Here is an 18,588-nt window from a genome sequence, read left to right on the forward strand (position 1 = left end):
GACATTAGTTATTTATATTTTGATATCACTTAATTATTTGTTTAATACATTTAAGTCAAGCTAAGGTACATGTGATGGTAGCTAGTTAGTGCTCTTACCTGTGAGGCCTCCTCCAAACAGCATAATAACCAGACTGTATCATTAAAACTAAGTACCAGTTCTAGATCCTTGACTTTAGACAAACAATTCAAAAGACAACATGTATTTAAAGACCAATCTTTATTTGAATGTGCCTCTTAACCTGATATATTAGTTATACAGTAATAGTACTGACAATCTAAAAAAAACTGAGCAACTCAACAGTCAACTTTATGTTTCTTATTGTCTAAAGCAGGGGTTCTCAACCTTTTTTGGGCCAGCACCCCCCTGTCCATTATCCAGGTCTCTCACCGCCCCCCATCAAAAAAAGTAGACTTATTTTCTTCCCTGAATATTAATGTTGACTAATATTCTGTGTTATATCATTTAAAAAGCATGTCACTGAATACCAAATAATAGATTTGATTTAACTGGGCAGTTGGAATATCATTATCATTAGTTTACCAGAAAGCAGAAAAGCCATGTGAATGTGAATTAAAATGATATTTATGAGTGTTAAACAAACTCAGACAAGAGCAGAGAATACAAACAGACTGCTACGGAACAGCAGCAATTTCACACATGTCCAGTGCAGAACAAACAGTAGGCTACAAAACTGTACATTAGGCCTACAGAACTAACAGGTCGGAAAGGTGTTGCATTTTGCCAAATTGCGGGGGGGGGAAGGTTAGTGTGAGCCCTGCGCTTGGTGGTTCTCCGCCAGTTTCTTCACTGCGGGTTGCAGAGAACTTAGTTTCAGTCGCAGTGCACCTGAGGCCGTCAAGTTCAAGCGATTGCGGTACTTGGACTGCATGTGGAGGACCTGGCTGAATCCCTGCTCCACGAGGTATGTGGTTGGGAAAGCCAGAAGAAGCAGCCTCGCTTTCTCCCAGAGAGCCGGGTAACCCTGAGAGTATTTGACCCACATGTTGCCCCAGCCAAAGGTGCGGAAAATAGCCTGGGCCTCATCGTCACTCTGGATTTCGATGAGATGCTCCTGTATTGCTGGCTCGCATTCCGCCACGTCCGCCTGAAAGGGCTGCACCACCCAGGTGGGAACATCGAGGTCCAAAAGATCTCTGAAGCGGATCTTCAAGTCGGCATTCACCATCCTCAGGTGGTCTGTGTAAATGAGGAGGCGCTCATCGGTAAGAGCCTCAGACACCTGCAATGAGTATAACCAGGAAATTGTTATCGGTGCAGAATGTTACCATCCGATTTTAAACTGGTTATTTTATTGCTAATTAGTTTACTAATTGATGTTTCTTTATCCTCATAATACATCCAGAACATAAGTTATTTATACTAACCAGGAACACAAATATAGTGTTGCATAGAGTAGCCTACATTTATTACATGTATTATTTATTATTATCATTATTTAGTAGCCTAGGCTAGATCACCTTGGTCAACAGCGGGAAATGAGCAAACTGCCTCCTGCCTATGCTCTGCCGGTATAGATCCAGCCTGGAGGTGAGACTGTGGATGACCAACTTGCTCTGGATCAGAGTAACTCCTTTTCCTTGGAGCTTCAGCGTGACTTCATTCATTTTGCCAAAGAAGTCTGCGAGGTACATGATGTCGCAGCGGCTGGATGACACCTGTTCCCCGAGAGCTGCATCCACCTCCTCCAGGAACTCCACGATGCTGTCAAACAGCTCACAAAAACGAGGAAGGCAGTTTCCTTTTGAGAGCCAGCGGACATCAGTGTGGAGAAGAAGACGCTCAAAGGTCTCATCATTTTCCTGACACAGCTGTCGGAACAATCTGTTATTCAGGGCGTGGGCTTTTATTTTGTTTATTGCCTTTACTGCAATATTGAGAGACTCGTGGAGAGGTGGACTTTTAGATTTGGCCACAAGGTTGTGGCGGTGCAAGACACAGTGGACTATGAGGACATGCGGGACCTGCTCCTTCAGCAGAGTGGTGAAGCCACGGTACCTGCCAACCATGGAAGGGGCACCGTCAGTAGCACATGCGAGGATGTTGTTGATCGGGATTGACTTCTCCTGTAGATAAGCATCCAGTGCATTAAAAATGGTCTGGCCCTTGGTGTCTGTGACCAGATATTTGGAAAATAAAAATTCCTCAGCCATCTCCTGACTGTTGGAGGTGCTATAGCGGACATAGGCCATCAACAAAACATTGTTGTCAGAAGTGGTTGTCTCATCCAGCTGAAGGCGGAATGGAGTTTCCCGCAGGATGGCACACAGCTGCTCCTCTGTATCAGCGCCCATTTCATCAATCCTGCGTGCTACGGTGTCATTACTGAGTGGGATGGATTTCAGCACCTGTGTGGGATCACGCTCCATCACAGTAGATATGACCTCTTTGATGGCAGGGAGTACCAACTTCTCTCCGATTGTGAACGGCTGCCCACATTTGGCTATCAGCAAGGAGATGTTATATGACGCTATTAGCCCGCTGTCAGTCTGGGTGGTCTTCCTAGCGAAGAGACTGCTGATGGTGCTCCTACCATGTTTCTCTTTGAGGGCCTGGAAGAACGGACGCTCCTTATCTGCCTTATCCGGGTGGATCTTGGTAAGGTGCTCCTTTAAACGTGAGGGTTTCATTCCCTCATTGGAAAATACATGTTCAGGAGTTGTGCATTGGTAGGAGACGGTATGAAGCCATAGCTAAGAAATTCAATAGAGTACTGTCTGCATTTTATCTTTTTCGCGGCCATTTTGCTGATGTGATATGATTTTTGTTGTTTTATTATGCTAATATTTAGGGGGGTGGGGGGTAGTGTCACGATATGGCGGCAAACGCTAGAGGGCTAGCTGGTGACATGACAAGACATCGTGCTGGGAGCTGACCGGAAGTCGTTGTAATTTTGAACAAACAGAGCTCTGTGTGGAGCAGCCTGGCTAGCCAGCTCTTCCATATCGTAACAGACATAGAAACGGGTATTATTTTCATAAACTGACCACTTAGTTCGAATCTGTTAGTGGAATTTGTCATATCAAAACATATCAAAATTTAACAAAGTGACACAGATTATTAACAGTCGCGATCCCAAAATTACTACGACTTCCGGTCCGCTCCCGGCTGCTTTTTGTAGGGTGCGTTCGTAAATGCGCTCAGAGCGCTCCGAGCGTCCCCGTTCCACAGTCCAGAGCGCTGCGCTCTGAGCGCTCACAGGTGGGTGCTCTGGCGGAACAGACGGGTTGTCCGAGCGGACTGACCGTTTGTGCATTTACGAACGTACCCGTAATAACACTGCTGACAGCTGACCAATCGCAAGCAGAGTTGTGGTTTCATATAGCAACAAAAGATGCTGACAGCTGCTTTTTGTACAGGAAAAGACGCTGTGGCCAGCGTTTTTCATGACAAAAATACATTATGCGTGAACGCCCCCCAAGAACACCTCAACGCCCCCCTTTCAAAAATATTGCTTCCAGCGCCCCCCGATGTTCTCTGAACGCTCCCTGGGGGGCGGTACCGCCCCCGTTGAGAACCAGTGATCTAGAGCGCAAACATGAAGTTGGCATTGCACTAGCAAGACAAAGTCTTCAATCAAAACTGAAGTTATTGTCTACGCCAGTTCTATTCTACATTTCAAAGATTTAAGGAGAAAAGGAGCAGGACAGTTATTTATGCTGTCTGCAGATTTCATTAAAAATATGTTGCTATACCTGATATATAATATAATCGATGCTGATCCATATGATTAACCCTTAAGGACGACACAACAAAGAATCAATAAATAAATAACAATAAAGGAGAAAAACGTCTCTCAAATTTTTTTAAATCAAAGAACAAGGTCATATAAAAAGAAAAAAAAGAATGATACAAGGGATAGGGTCAGGTTTAATAATTATTATGAGAAAACAAGAAACACCCTCATATGTAGTAATGTAGCAAAGTTTGTTGGCATCAACCTCACATTTATGCTTGAATGTCAAAACAAGACTACAAACTTCATGTAAAAAGACTTAACGTGTTTATAAAAGCTTCAGGGTGCAGTTAGATAGCCAATATACTGGGTATGGACCTGGGAAGAGATGGAGTAGTGAGTAATTAACTGGAAACTAACATACTGTAGAATAGAAAAAGATAGTGGCGGTTTGTCCTCTTATCTCTGGATGTCCTTGGGCAAGATGCTCCCAATGGGCAAGGAAAGGATGAGATGTAAATTGTCCACTGAGAGAGAAAAATACGGTATATAAATGCGGTCCATTTAATATATGTGACATCGCTTTTTATATTATTTAAATATCTTTTGTTAAGGTCTCATGCAAATACAGAGCTTCTTATCCACAATGAGCCAAGGGACCAAGAGAGAACGACAAAGCCTACACACAGACCACAGAGCCTACGTTCTGTACCCTGCGCTACAAACTGCATGCAAGGGAATTCCCAGTGTAGCGGCAGATGTCTCACCGAGGAGCCCACAAAGCTCTCTCCCCTCCCCTCTCTATCAGCCTCTCTTCCTCTCTGTCAGTCTCTGGCCACCCATGACAGATGTGATTCAGAAAGAGGAGAAACCCAGACACCGCGCTGTGGGAAATACAACCGGATCAGACATCAGGAGGCAACAGAACAACGAAGGAGATTTACAGTCTAATTTTTACAACAGACAATGTTAAAGGGTCACTTCACTTCGCACTACAACATGTTTATTTTTTAACAATGACTGCCACTGGGTGTATGGACGCTACTTTGATTTTGTTTAAATGCATATTTTTATACAAACATTGACACAAACTGTATTGACTTGTGTCACTGCTCCTTTCATTTTCTGATACATTTGTTTCATCTCCTGTCATCAAAAAGCCATATTTCTTGACAAACATATTGTGGTCTTGACAGGGCAAGCAGCCCGAGCTCTCTGAGGTGGATCCACCCATATGTTGACTGACAGCTTTGAGGTGCAGCAGCACTGGCACTGATTTAATACAGACCACTGAACATGTTGTAATTGCGTAGTAGAACAAAGATTGGTCCCTGATGACATACTGTACATTCAGGGGCAAAATCACATTTTGTTAAAGTGGTGCATTCTAAAATCAAAAATGTTAACAAATTGAAGTTGTCTGCAAAAAGTGCATCTTATATCAGATTTAAAAGATTGACAGGGTCCATAACTTTTGAGTTTATTACTGTCTGATAAAGGTCCTTCAATTTCCTTTGGACCTTCAACGGTCTTTTCAGGAAGACCAAACAATGAGGGCTGTGCAGCTGGAGTCCATGTTGTCCCTTATTCCCAATTCAATATGAAATGCAATTGCTTTGTCTCACATTTTACTCACAATCTGCTACACTCGACCACCTTACTCAACTAATCTCATTCCCTAGCAAAGAGCTCCCCTGATATGGACAAAGTGAGATTGAAGAATGGGCTGAAGAGATAGCACTGTTTTGAGGATGTAAAAGGATACAAATAAAATAGATGTTGGCATATAGGTATCACGAACTTGGAAACACAAGGTATAGGACTCAAATGCACGACCCGAGAGACAGAGGTAAAGTATGAGAAAAATACTTTATTCCAAAATAGGTTTACAAAAAAGGATCAACACTCTTGACGAGGTTCAAAAAGGTTAAAAAAGGAACAAAAGAAAATCACTCGCTAAGTGATGAACAAAACTTACAAAATAACTCAGGATCATGAATCAGGCTTGAGACAAGAAAAGTAATCGCTGACTACTGACAAGGCGAACTGGCACAAGACAAGGGAAGGCTGGGAAATGTAAACAAGAGGTAACTGGGCACAGGTGGAAACAATCAGGGGCGGGGCTGACGCTGATGAGAGCAGGCACACACACACACAAGGGTTGCAGTCGAATAGCCAAAAAATCAGCTCCTAACATCTATCCGTCTATTCCTTGACCTCTGAGTGAAACGTCACAGGGTTAAGGAATAGTGGATAGGAGAATTCAAAAGGGCTTAGGAGAAGAGACTGCGGTACTTTAGCGAATCCGACTGCACTTTCACTATCCGACGTGTTTATGATGCGCCAGCGGACGTCATAAATGCGCGTCTGCTGCTGTGAGGAAACTATGGAAACTACAGTTTTCTATACAGCGGACTACAACATGGATGTATAATAAGAACGAGGGACTACTGTAAACTCATCTAGAGACTCTGCACCGTGCTCTGATGCTGTTGCTTTATGCTTTATGAACGTGGACAACAGAGAAACATATTCTTCATGACCAAAGTTGGAATTGAAATAAAAAAGGAAAGTTAAACTTATGCTCGTCACCCTCTCCCTCCGGTCCACATTAATACAAATGATCCCAATACGTATGATTGTATGAACTATGAAAATATCTTGAAATCAATACAAATGTATTTATTATAAACGTTAGTCCTTAACATCTATCACTGTGTATATCACCATTCAAACATCTTTAAAAGTTAAACAAACCCCACACAGCTCAGTAAAGACTGTGAAATGTTGACTTTAATTGATCATTTCAGTAAAAACTAACGTTCATATTTCTCTTTTTGATTATAATACTGATGAACGTTCAAAACAAAGCACTTTGGCAAGTTACCGTTTTTTAAAAGCATAATAAGCACCGTAGCTTTCATGATATAATTTATCGGTCATAATCGGTTGTTTCCGTGAACGGCTGACTGTTGTGAGACGGCAAATGCTGCGGCTGCAAGGCATTGTGGGGCAGCATTTTCTCCTCTCCTTTCGTAAAGGGAGGTCCAGTGGTTCCTAAGCTAAAGAGGTTATAAAGGAAGTTTGAAACCTCCTTTCCTTTCATCAAGAGCAGTGGTTTTCAAAGTGTGAGGCGCGCCTCCCCTGGGGGGCGCCAGAGAGCTTCAGGGGAGACGCAGCGTGAGACACAAAAGAACGAGAAAAAGACGAGTAAAGTGCCACTTTGGTGGCTGTCTGTGGAGACCGAGTTCCCCCACCTCGCCAAAAAGGCTGTAAAAGTGCTCATTCCCTTCACCTCCACCTACCTGTGTGAGTGCAGGTTTTCCGCATTGACTTTGATCAAAAGCAAGTACCGGTCAAGGCTGCAGCCAGAGTATGATCTGCGTTTAGTCCTCTGTGCATCAAAGACGCAGACTCATTGTTCCCACTTAAGTAGGGGTGAGTGTAATAATGAGGCAAAGTTGAGGTTCAGTGTGTTGCCGGGAACATATAAGGATTTATCCACCATGTTGAAAATGTTAAAAAAAATATGTCTTGAGAACACGGCGTGCGGAAATATACGGGTCGTGCTGCAGCTAGATGTGCCTGTCCTCTGTAAGAAGGTGTCGGCGACTGACATGCAAGGAAGAACGGCTGTCCACAGGCTGTTCCAACTTTAACAACTGTATTAACTTGCAGGGTAGTGAATTGAACATGCAATTTTAATTGGGTGTGTGGTATATTTTCATGCACGGATTCGCATGCTCCACCACACACAAACTGAACAACACTCAATTTTCCAATCGCTACCAGTGTCCTTGCGATCTTGTTATAATAACAAGTGCACGTTACTGATGCAATATGGTTGAGACCATTCGGGCTTATTCTAGAGGGGTGCAAGGAATAGTCCAAGTAGTGGGGGAGTTGTATACAATATGTTTAAAACATAAAAATAAAAAGGTTTTAAAAAGTTATTGTTTAATGTTTTAAGGAGGTGACGCTACTCAGCCAATCAAATCGGTGCAGTCAGCACGATAGATTCAAACACACACACACAGAGACGAGACAAGAGGAGAGAAACAGTGGGAGTAATTTCAAATGGCGGAAGGTAGACAGCGAAAACAGAGCATTTAATTACATTTTCTCTTACTGGACCTCTTTGAAATGCAATTGAATACCCCTGCATTATAGCAACAACAACAACAATAATAATAATAATAATAATAATAATAATAACAGCAATAATATTTGGGAGGGGGGGCGCGGCTGTTCTTATGTTCTCTGAGGGGGAGGCTCACCTACCCACACTTTGAAAACCCCTGATCTAGAGAATTCGAATGGCACTTATGGCTGCCACTGAGGGACTTCCGGGTAATTTCACTCCGTTAGGAAGGTTCCTATAACTAAATGGACTATTCGACTGCAACCAAGGATAGGGAGTCAAGGGACCTGGAATGAAACACAAAAGGTGAATACCAAAATAAAACAGGAAGTGGGAGACAAGACAAAAAATGACTAAACAAAAACATGAAACATGACTAGACTTAACATTTTTGACGGGACACAACAATAGGCTGTATAGTATCTGTAATACACTGCATAGGCTAATAGCCCAATTGTAAGGGGTTTCAATCTGGCTTTTCAAATGTAATTCATTTTCTAATTAAGTTACAGTTATGGGTAATTTATATAGACAGAACATGCCATGTAACCTCCCACATGTGTTCTCTAATTTAATAAAATATAAAATGTGTCCCCACTCCCAGACTAATATATGCATGGTTATACAACACGACCTGTTTTTATTTTCAATTTCTTTATGCATTAAATTAAATTAAATGAGCAACCACAATAAAGTAATTTTATAGTATAACTCAGACAATTAAAGTCAATGTTGTTTTTGGACCCAGAAAGTTAAGATACAATGTTGTGCAGCATGACAAATCTGTGAATCCTTCAGTGAAATAAATGTTTCAGTAAGCTTTATCTCATCATTGGTGCTCAACACTCTCTTAAAGCATAAGCATCCAGACAGCATTGTATGTCCCACCAGTCTTTCCCCACAGTTGGCAGATAAATAATGCAATTGAAAAAACTGTGACTGTTTGAATGGATATTACTCAGGTCCACTAATGACGCAAACTGCACAGCACAAAGTAATCTACTGTACTATGCAGTTTCAAGTTTCACTGTTTTCATTGCAGCATGCCACATGATATCTCATTATCAACTAGTGTAGCTCACTTGGAGTTCTTCATAAGATGGCAACCCTCATAGGAAAAGCTTTATGGAACAAGCAGACTGAGCAGACTCATTCACATAGAATATTCATGGGCCATCGTGTCAACAAAGATAGATTGGCTGCTTTCTTTAAAAGAGAAAAAGAGAACCAATAGAAGTTTCTGACAAAAATGTTGATCTCAGTCTGGTACAGCAGACATGTAGTTGGTTGAAGCCTTGATTAACAACCCTGCAATGCACACTTTAATATATATCTAATCATTTCTCAACAAATGTTACAAAATATTACAACAAAACCAAAAAATATTATGGTCTTCGGTGCATAGACCATTATTTTCCAGCATGCGGACCAAGTTTGAGCAGTGCTTTGGAAGGTCACTCCCCTGATAAGGATTTTGCGCCTCCTAATTTGGGATGACAGTCCATGTCATCGAGAATGTTTTTTTCTAGGACCTGATTATCATCAGAGCTGCCCATGCTAATGACAGGGAGACCTTAAGGGATATCATTTTCTATTAAAATATGTAAGAGTCTAATTACAGATAAATGTCACATTAGCTGTGTGAAATACAGAGACCTGGAGTGAATAGGTGGTTCAGGACAGGGTCAGAAGGGGCTAAATGCGCTCATATGCGTAAAAAACTGAGGGAGATTCAGTGGATCTAATAACACTGTCCAACATCATTAGCAAACTTCAGTTAGTTGTTTTTATAATTAACATATGACAGTATAAGTGCAGAATAAGAGCAACAAGTGTACATGCTGCCTTGGCAATTGAATAATAACGTTTATTTTCATCATTATACTTAAGAACTAACACTTGTATGGGACAAAATATAACATGGTTCTAGTAATCCACCATTTTATTGCAAAGTAGAACTCTTGCCGTGATTTCACCAATTACCAAGGCATTTTGACTTTCTACCAGAGAGTGGCTATGTGCTGCAGCAATAAAGACTATCCTGTTCCCTGGCTAAGGTTCTTTTCTTGTCCTGAATTAGGCCTCTCAGACAGCACTTATTCCCAAGCCGTATACCGTGCCCAGCATCCAGCACTCAAATGGTAATGTTAAATTAGAGTAGAGGTGGTTAAGCTGCTGTCAGACTTGAAATTGGCAGGACAGAATTGAATCTCACGCTGGGATGAAAAACAAGCGGACCAGAAGGACATAGTATGGGCAGAGATATAACCCAAATCCGTTAGAACTAGCATGTCTAACTGACAACCATCTACTTTTCATAAACCTAACATCTTTAATGACTTCGTTTTTACTGTCCTTGTACACTTATTGTCAGCAATGCCCTCTATAGGGTTTCAACAGTAGACATTTTGACTTGTCATAGCAGGGAAAGCACAGGTGTAACTAATAACAATGATGGCCACATTCATGTGGTTGTGCCAGTAAAGATATAGTGACATTACTCGATTGCCAAACGAAATTGCCCTGCACTCAGCCCTGAAAAGGGATGTCAGTGACTTGATGTGGATATATGTAATATGGAGCAGAGCAATCATCAACTGGAAAGTAGTCTATAAGAGCGATGCTGCGGTTCACAGTCCGGCAGTGTAATATTGTATAAATTGAGGTGATGACACACTGCTAGAATAATGTCTTCCCCATTTTCACACAGTGTATCACTTTTTGTATTTCAAACAGTAAAATGTCTTTGTCAGTTGTATGGGTTTGAGCTGAACTGAATGGGAGATGGGCTGCATATTCAGGGTTTGCGCGAAGTGATCACACTTTAAGTATAAGTCAAGCCACACAGTAGTATATTGGCGCAACCTAAAACCGGGCTTGGTTTTTGTTGACCTTTATGTTAATTCACACTGCATGTTTTCATCTGCGTTTTAGCTGCTATAGATACAGCCACTTTTCCGTACAGCATGGTCAAAACAAGCCATACAATCAACAAATTACAAATCTTCGTCCATTTGGTTCATCCAACAATGGATCCAGATTGTTTATGGTCCAGAGTATTCATATGAAATTCCTCAAACTGCACAATAAATCCCTCTTAATACATTTTCCGCTGTTTACCGTTGGGGGAATATTTTCCTGTGCCCATAAGTTTGTACTGACCTCACTGAACACAGGCCTGCAGCCTTGGGTGCTGTGCTCTCAGTGTTCTGTCTCCCTGATCCTATCTCGTTATGCACAATGTTGATTATTCTCTCAGAACCAGCTAATTACATAGGTCTGGGTTAGAGATCTTCAGAATTGGTTTGGCAACCGCTGTGTGAGCTCGTGGCACACAACATGTCTTGTGAATTCTCCGGCCGAAGCTCCAAATAAACCATCAGTGTTTGCCATCAAAGTTGCTGCTCTCCTTTTGTCTCTCTGAGTCCTGTCTCCATTGCTTCAGAATTTTCCATCACACTTACATTCTTTAAGGAATGTGTATGTACTTTTTTATTCAGAAGTACTCTTTTTAGTGTTTGTATTGAATGTGTTGATAATTTCAAGTGTAGTTTATAGTTCATAGTCCATGGCTGCAGGATTCTCGTGGTATCACACAATTAGATGAAGTCCTGCACTCCTGTGAGGAGCTACTGGCTGCTGAGGGCATGGTTTAGGTGACATGGAGAGGCGACCATTTATTCAAAACAACAATGGAGGCTCCTAAAGAGTTAACGGTTGATACTGCCAAGGCACCAGTTAAATCTGATGGTGAAGGCATCAGAGATGGTTCTGTTTAACAAACCAACTGGAATGTCAGGTTAACTTGTAATACCTTTTTACGTTTAACTCTTTAGCAACTTATAACTCATTGGTTTTGATTTGTCTGCAAGAGAGTGAAAATGGAACTTTAATTAAAAAAGTGGCCAGAGACACAACTCTGATGGGGTTGTTTCTTTTTAATTATCAATGGATGATTGAACATGTAATATATGCAGGTCCCAATGCAATACAAAATGTGTTAAAAAGGGATGTGCTTTAATCATTTTTGGGTTTCATCTGTTTTTGTTTCTCAAATGTGTTAATGGTTTGCCATTAGTTTGGCACTGTCAATCAAACATAGGGAAATGGTGGATATATTAAAACCAGCACTTAATTTGCTATCATGTTCATGCTGAATAATTTTGCAAGACAAACATGAATGTGAATGTAACTGAGGTTAGGCTAATATCATCGTTGTTAAATGTAATTTTCCTCAACTGCAAGGAATTTTGTCTTAAGGTAAATGTAAAACTTTTAATGAACAAACTCATTAAAATGGTGGTTATTTTCAGAAACATCCCTGTTGGCTCCCTATCACCAGATTGAAACCTCTTTTCAATTATCATGCAGCCCCAAAGAGACAGAAGCAACTCTGAAGCCACATCATTAAAATGTAATGAGAGGCCGTCCAATGGAACTCCAACGTCCCTGTTATAGAGAATTATATAATGCACACATTGAATGAATATTTGCTATTTAATCTTTTAGAAAACATTGACATCCGCCATCACAATTTGGGAAAGTATACTTTCATAGTTAAAAGTGTTATCAGCTATAGAATAGTGACGTTTTTTTGTTGACGTTTTTTTTTTTTATTCTTCTAGAAGCCAGACAGGTTATGCTCATTATATCCTAAGGAGAAGGCTAGAAATCCCTAATAAAATGTTTTGCGTGTAAACCTGTGAGCTCAGTTATTGAGTATCACAACATCTCTGCCAAAGCTCAGCTTTATCAAGTGACGTCACAGATATACAAATAATGGCGTAAGAAATAGCAGTTAATGTTTGTCACCTGTGTGAAGGACAGTTGTTATAAGTCTTGTTAAAATTCTTATAAGAATAGCAAACGCTACTTTGAGCAATAGTCGATCTACTCGTTTTTTGACCTATATGTAAACAAAGCACACACACAATTAGATTACAACACACAAAGGCTATAACTCACTATTTTTACATATAAAATAGTTTTTGTATTTGCTATGCTATGTACAGTATATGCTGTGAATGCCGCACATAGAACCTTTATTAGCTTTCAAGCAGAAACTTTGTTAAGTGATAGATCATGGTTGGGGTTGAAGTACTCTATTAAGGGAAACCTCTTGTTTTTTTAATATACCTTCTAGGAGGTTCTTGTCGCTATACTGGTCCATACTGGCAGGAAATACTATAGATCCCTTCCATGCAGATGTCAAATTTAAGAGACAAGGGTACGAATCCACCATTCTTGTTCCATACAGACACTGTTTCCGAAAGATCCGCTTATGTTTTCAGGAGGGCTCAGCAGTATGAATTATCCAAATCAAGTAAAAATCATAAAAGGTTATTATATATGAAGACACTGTTGAATTTCACTCATTGCCTTCTAAAAGGGTACACACAAAAGGGTAGACATTGTATTACTGACTTATATTTGTTCCACTTTATGACTGCGGCCACAGATGGTATAAACATCTCCATTGCATAGAATCAGTCAATCTTTTTCCAATTTTCTACTCTATGTGGACAGAGTGCACAGAGAGAAGCTCCCAAATCCTGTAAAAGCCTCTTTTGACTCCACTGAAGCTGTGCAGCAAGATCTTCTCATCTTAGCCAAGCTTCAGTTATTCATGGCTATATGCTTGTCCTTCAGCCCTTTCTTGACAAAATAACAGATAAGCAATGGTTTACATGAACCTTTTTCAAATGAAAACTAATTCCCAGAAATAAAAAATAAATTAAATATTTCTTACTGAACACATAGTATATATATATAGGCAAATAGCTACATCTTAGCTACCCAGCACTGTGAGATAGATTAATGTGTTCACATCACCCAGCGATTTTCATATTAAATAGTACAATAAAATGCTTGTGATCAGTATATTCATTCAAAATGAACACACTGCTGCCACTATGCCTTTTTGTCTTTTCTTTCGGTATGCAACAGATTTCAGCAGAACAGATATCTTTTAGAAATTAATGATCTAAAGAAGATCTACTAATACTGTCGGACGGCAGTTGGTCTTTAATCAATGTGATCAAGTCGACCAGACCCAATCTGCAATTCGATGAAGGATCCTAGACATAAAGTAGACAGTGAATAGTCGTATTTCACATGGATCCATACCTCCACTGTCCCCAGAACAGATGGATATTTGGAGTGGAGAGTTCAAGTGATTTTTCCTCAAAAGATGTGAGAATATGGCTCAAGGACAGCAGTACTAAAAAGGGAAAATGATTTAAAAGATGGGTCGAAAAATATAGATAGAGGATATAGCAGGAGTGACGATGAAAACAAGGAAAGGACATTTTGTGTGCCAAACACACAACACAGTGTCTATCAGCTGGAAATGCTCCCCAACTTGGATGGACAACAGGGGTCGGGATTTGGCCGTCAAGAGTACAAGCTGTCAGGGCCCTCCCTTATCATGTCCCTTGGTTCCCTTCACTAAATCCCTGAGTTAGACATCAAGGCCATTGTGATCTGATTTCATCCTATTTATCTAGTTTGGCCTACACTGTTTTTTTTCTCTCTTGACTGTTGGAAAAATACTGCTGTTGTAACACAATTGCTTAGAGGCTGCAAAAATAGTGAGCAAACACATCATGACAAATAGTATTGTGTGTTATTCCTTTGTGATGTATAAAGATTAAGAAAAAATATCTGCTGCTACATAATAGTTTGCTTTCGTCAGTGAAATCTGTTTTGCGCAATATAATATTCTAGTCTACTGATTTAACTGAATATTTCACAAGTGCCTCATACCAATGCAAATGTGCAACTTAGAGAGAACAGCCCAACAGATGGGATGGAAGGTGTAAGCGCTAAAAAGTGATGAGGGAAAAATCTATTTGAAATACGGTCCTTGTTTTCTATGGGCTTGGTTCCAAATGAGGGCCATTGAATATTTAGTATTAACATGTCGAAAAGGACACCAGAAAGTCACAGCTTTCCCTAAACTATACCAAAAAAAAATTGGAATAGAGATCAGTTTCTCTGCTGATAATAATACATACATATAAGTTTGATCTCTTGTAAATATTCTTCATATTAATGTCAAATTTATTTTTGATAACATTTGTTAGAACACACCCTGCCACTGAATCATCTTTACTTATGCATGTATGCCAAAACAACAGTTTCAACTTTATACTGTTTCACATGGTGTTGAACTCGGTGTAATATCTGGAAGAAATACAAATCAACAGCATCCATCATGCTTAGAACTGGTAGTATAGATAAAAGGAAAAAACTCATGGCTATGGGAATTGTATGGCTCGAAGAATCCTCAAACACAGACACAGTGACAGAACTCACATAAATTATCGTATTTGCAAGCAATGGATACTTATTTTACTGTGATACACATTCAGTGACTGGAACAATGTATGTGCCCTACAAGAAAACATGCACATCTTAGGCCATTTACCTACTTATTTTTATTTCAACAGGTTTGTGCAACAGATAACCATTGCCTTCGAAAAGATCACAGGATATTTGTTTGAAGTGCGATCAAACTGCCTTTATAAAGCTTGTTAGCATCACTAAGAGCAAATCTTAAACATTTGCATAATGATATTGAACATATATATTAAACCTTACTAAAACAAACATTTTGTATAACCTTCAAAAACTGCTTGCTGTCAACAGAGGGCATGTAATGATTCCTTTCTTCTTGGCTGGTAATTAGTGAGCTCTAAAGGGTAAAACTTATGGTGACCTATATGCAGGAAGTGGTGCCAGCTTAATCAGTCCCAGACAGTGTATGACACTCCTCCCCCCCATTGCTCTGAACCATTCCTCGTCTACTTTTCAGCCGCTATTGATCTCCAGAGCAGCAATTCTCTACAGGATGAATGGTGTCACCACAGCTATGACAACTTGTAGCTTTCAGTCCAGCAATCAGCAATGTGAAAAAGTTGGTGATAAGCTTGTACCCGAATATTCGACTATTCGAATATTCGTTCGTTGGCCAACTATTCGGGTTTCAATTTCATTATTCGGATATTCTTTTTTTAATTAATTTGTTCTAAATGTATGCTATTAATAAAGGCGAATTGCCATATTCTTATACTATATTTATACTTTTGAATTGCACTGTTAAAATGCGGAAATATATACAATCTCAGCCTGTGCTCCTGACATCGTGTTCACTCACAGTCACGAACGCAAACGGCACGCTTCACCTCGCTTCACCTCGTTTCACCCACAACATGCCGAAGACTTCAGCTGTGTGGGACCATTTTAAATTGGACGACGGTAAGAAGAATATGTGCCAAATATGCAATAAGAAACTGGCCTACCACGGTGGCACAACAACTCTGAAAAGTCACCTGGATGCTGTAAGTAGTAGCCTAGCTTAGCTTAGCTGTTGTCAAGTTGCCATGATGAAGCTGCTTTATCCGCCGTTCAAACAGTAACGTTACACATGATAAAAACGTGCACTTACTTTGCTTGGAAAATAGTTGCAAGCAAGCAAATTGTTTTTTTATATTAGTTTTTTTAATTTGATCCGAATAGTGAAAATAATAGGAGTAATGTGGGAACATCTGGGGCTAAGGCAATAGCATACAATTGAGTAGCTCAGCCTAATAATAACTTGTGCAACGCATCCCAGCCATCAACATCCCTAACAATACAGCAGACCCTACAGTTACCCTACAGAGGACACATTTAGTTTTAATGTTTGCGAGTACTTAGACAATAAATAAATATAAATCGTAATAGTATGTTCTTTTTGAGCTTCTGCTTAACAGCGTGTTGTCAGGTGTCTCGGATTCGGAACGTGTTATGAAACCTTTTTTCCCCAAAAATCTTTTTGGAAAAAAACAATTTTGAACATTTTTTTATAAAAAAAAAATACAAATCTCTCCGCATCAAATATTCGAATATTCACTGCTGATTACTACCGAATATCCGGAGCCCGAAAAATGGTATTCGGGACAGCCCTAGGTGAACGGTTACAAGATGGAAATAAATAGGGAAACTCAATGTTCAATGTTTAATTAGATATGAATTGGCATATCATAGAACCTATCATAACAAAGTAAGACATAACATTGGATTATCTGAAGCAGTTAGTGTTATCTCATTTTTCAATTGTAAAATGAGATAACACATTCATTCACAATTATATTAAAAAAGAAAAAAAGTACAGAAATTCAAAGAAAACCCCTTTTAGAGCGTAGCTTGGTTAAGGATGTCTAAACTTGACCTTGTCGGTGCATCTCACAAACACATTGTTGTTCTGCATGCTGCCTCTGTTGACATCTGTGTGTCAGTAGTGTGAAAGCAGAGCAGCATGCTTCTTTGTAGTCTTAAGGTCATCCGTTAATCCTACTCTACACAAGCAGATATGCCCTGAATAAAGTCTTTCATAGTTTCATAGTCAAAATGCATTAACTAGAATGATCTTATTATGACCGAGTATGGAAAAATCCTCTATGTTCTTACTGACTGACACACTAAGCTGATCTACAGGAACTTACTCTGGCAAACTTTGTCTGATCTCATGCACGTTAGAGACTCCGCACCACCTAATGTTTGCAGGAATCATTGTAAAAGACTATAGCTGATGGCAAGCTGAAAAATCTCAACGTCATGGTGGCATTAGAAAATAAAGTCAGTGAGATTAGGTCACCTTTGAAACAAAATCACTTCTTGATCTTTAGCTGATAGTATTCCCATCACATCTGAAAATTCTGATCAATGTTTAAAGTGATACATATGACCTGCTATTGACGCAGGAGTAAAAGACATGGCATTCATCCTCTGCGCACCAAGAATACCTCTTCAAAATGTTACGGCTTTACACCTATTCGTGTCAGAGATGTTTCAGAGTGGACCAAAGAACTAGTGGGAGAGACAGTGGTATCCAGTGAACCCCATCAAAGATAATCCAGCATAGTATCCACCATGAATCTGTTGAAATAATGGGGCTATATACCACATAATATAAATTAGGAATACTCCTGATTATAGTTTATTTCTCTGCTATTCAATGAGATGTTGAGCTTTTGGTGTTTTGCTTGGTGGAGGCCACAAATCACCAACGGCCAAACAGAGCCTGATGACTGACTGACATCTTACAGGGGAAAACAAGTTCATAGTGGGAGTGTTTGAGTTGATAATGCAATATTGGGGGACATTTTGTCATGCATAGATATTTATAATGCATTATATATATACCTATATAATGCATTAACACATGAATAATGCATTGAATACAATGCATTATGTATTATTAAGTTACCTTGAAAGTCCATCAAGCATTATTACTGTATGACTTATAAATAGTCATAAAGACCATAATTATTTGCATGTCAAGTAGCAATTGCACTGAATAACTAGAATCTCCATCAGGAAATGTTCTGGATCAAGTGCAATTTTACATTTTGGGGAAATACCAGAGTATTGAAAGGGGCAGTAAAATATTTTCTTACCACTTGCCAGTCCTGACACCAGACTCTTCATTAAAAACTATATGAGAGAGTGGCACAAGTAAAACGGAACATGTGGCTTGTTATTCAATGACGATCTCTAGTACATTTAGAGGCCAATTTACTCAACATTTCTCTATGTTTTTGCATGTTAGCATAACGTAACACATGATTAATGTCAGTGATTTGTGGACTTGCGTGTCTGTTTGTCATTGCATAAGAAACTTGGTTTAAGAGTGAGGCATGGGGGCCAACATAACTGACGCACAAGGCAGATTCACAGTTTATTTTAATATAACTTACATTTTTTA

The 18,588-nt window shown here is 39.7% G+C and overlaps 1 protein-coding gene across 1 annotated transcript; it reads right to left on the minus strand.

Moving 5' to 3' along the window:
• Positions 1-561: 561 nt before the first annotated feature.
• LOC307041083 (zinc finger BED domain-containing protein 5-like) lies at positions 562-3,543 on the minus strand. Its single transcript, XM_079684421.1, has 2 exons — positions 1,482-3,543; positions 562-1,243 (listed from the first exon to the last, which is right to left on the minus strand). Exons 1-2 carry the CDS (start codon positions 2,649-2,651, stop codon positions 767-769), a joined length of 1,647 nt encoding a protein of 548 aa, XP_079540547.1. The 5' UTR covers positions 2,652-3,543; the 3' UTR covers positions 562-766.
• Positions 3,544-18,588: the final 15,045 nt, after the last annotated feature.

The sequence above is a fragment of the Notothenia rossii genome (assembly GCF_949606895.1).
Source record: "Notothenia rossii genome assembly, chromosome: 5".
Taxonomy (NCBI): domain Eukaryota; kingdom Metazoa; phylum Chordata; class Actinopteri; order Perciformes; family Nototheniidae; genus Notothenia; species Notothenia rossii.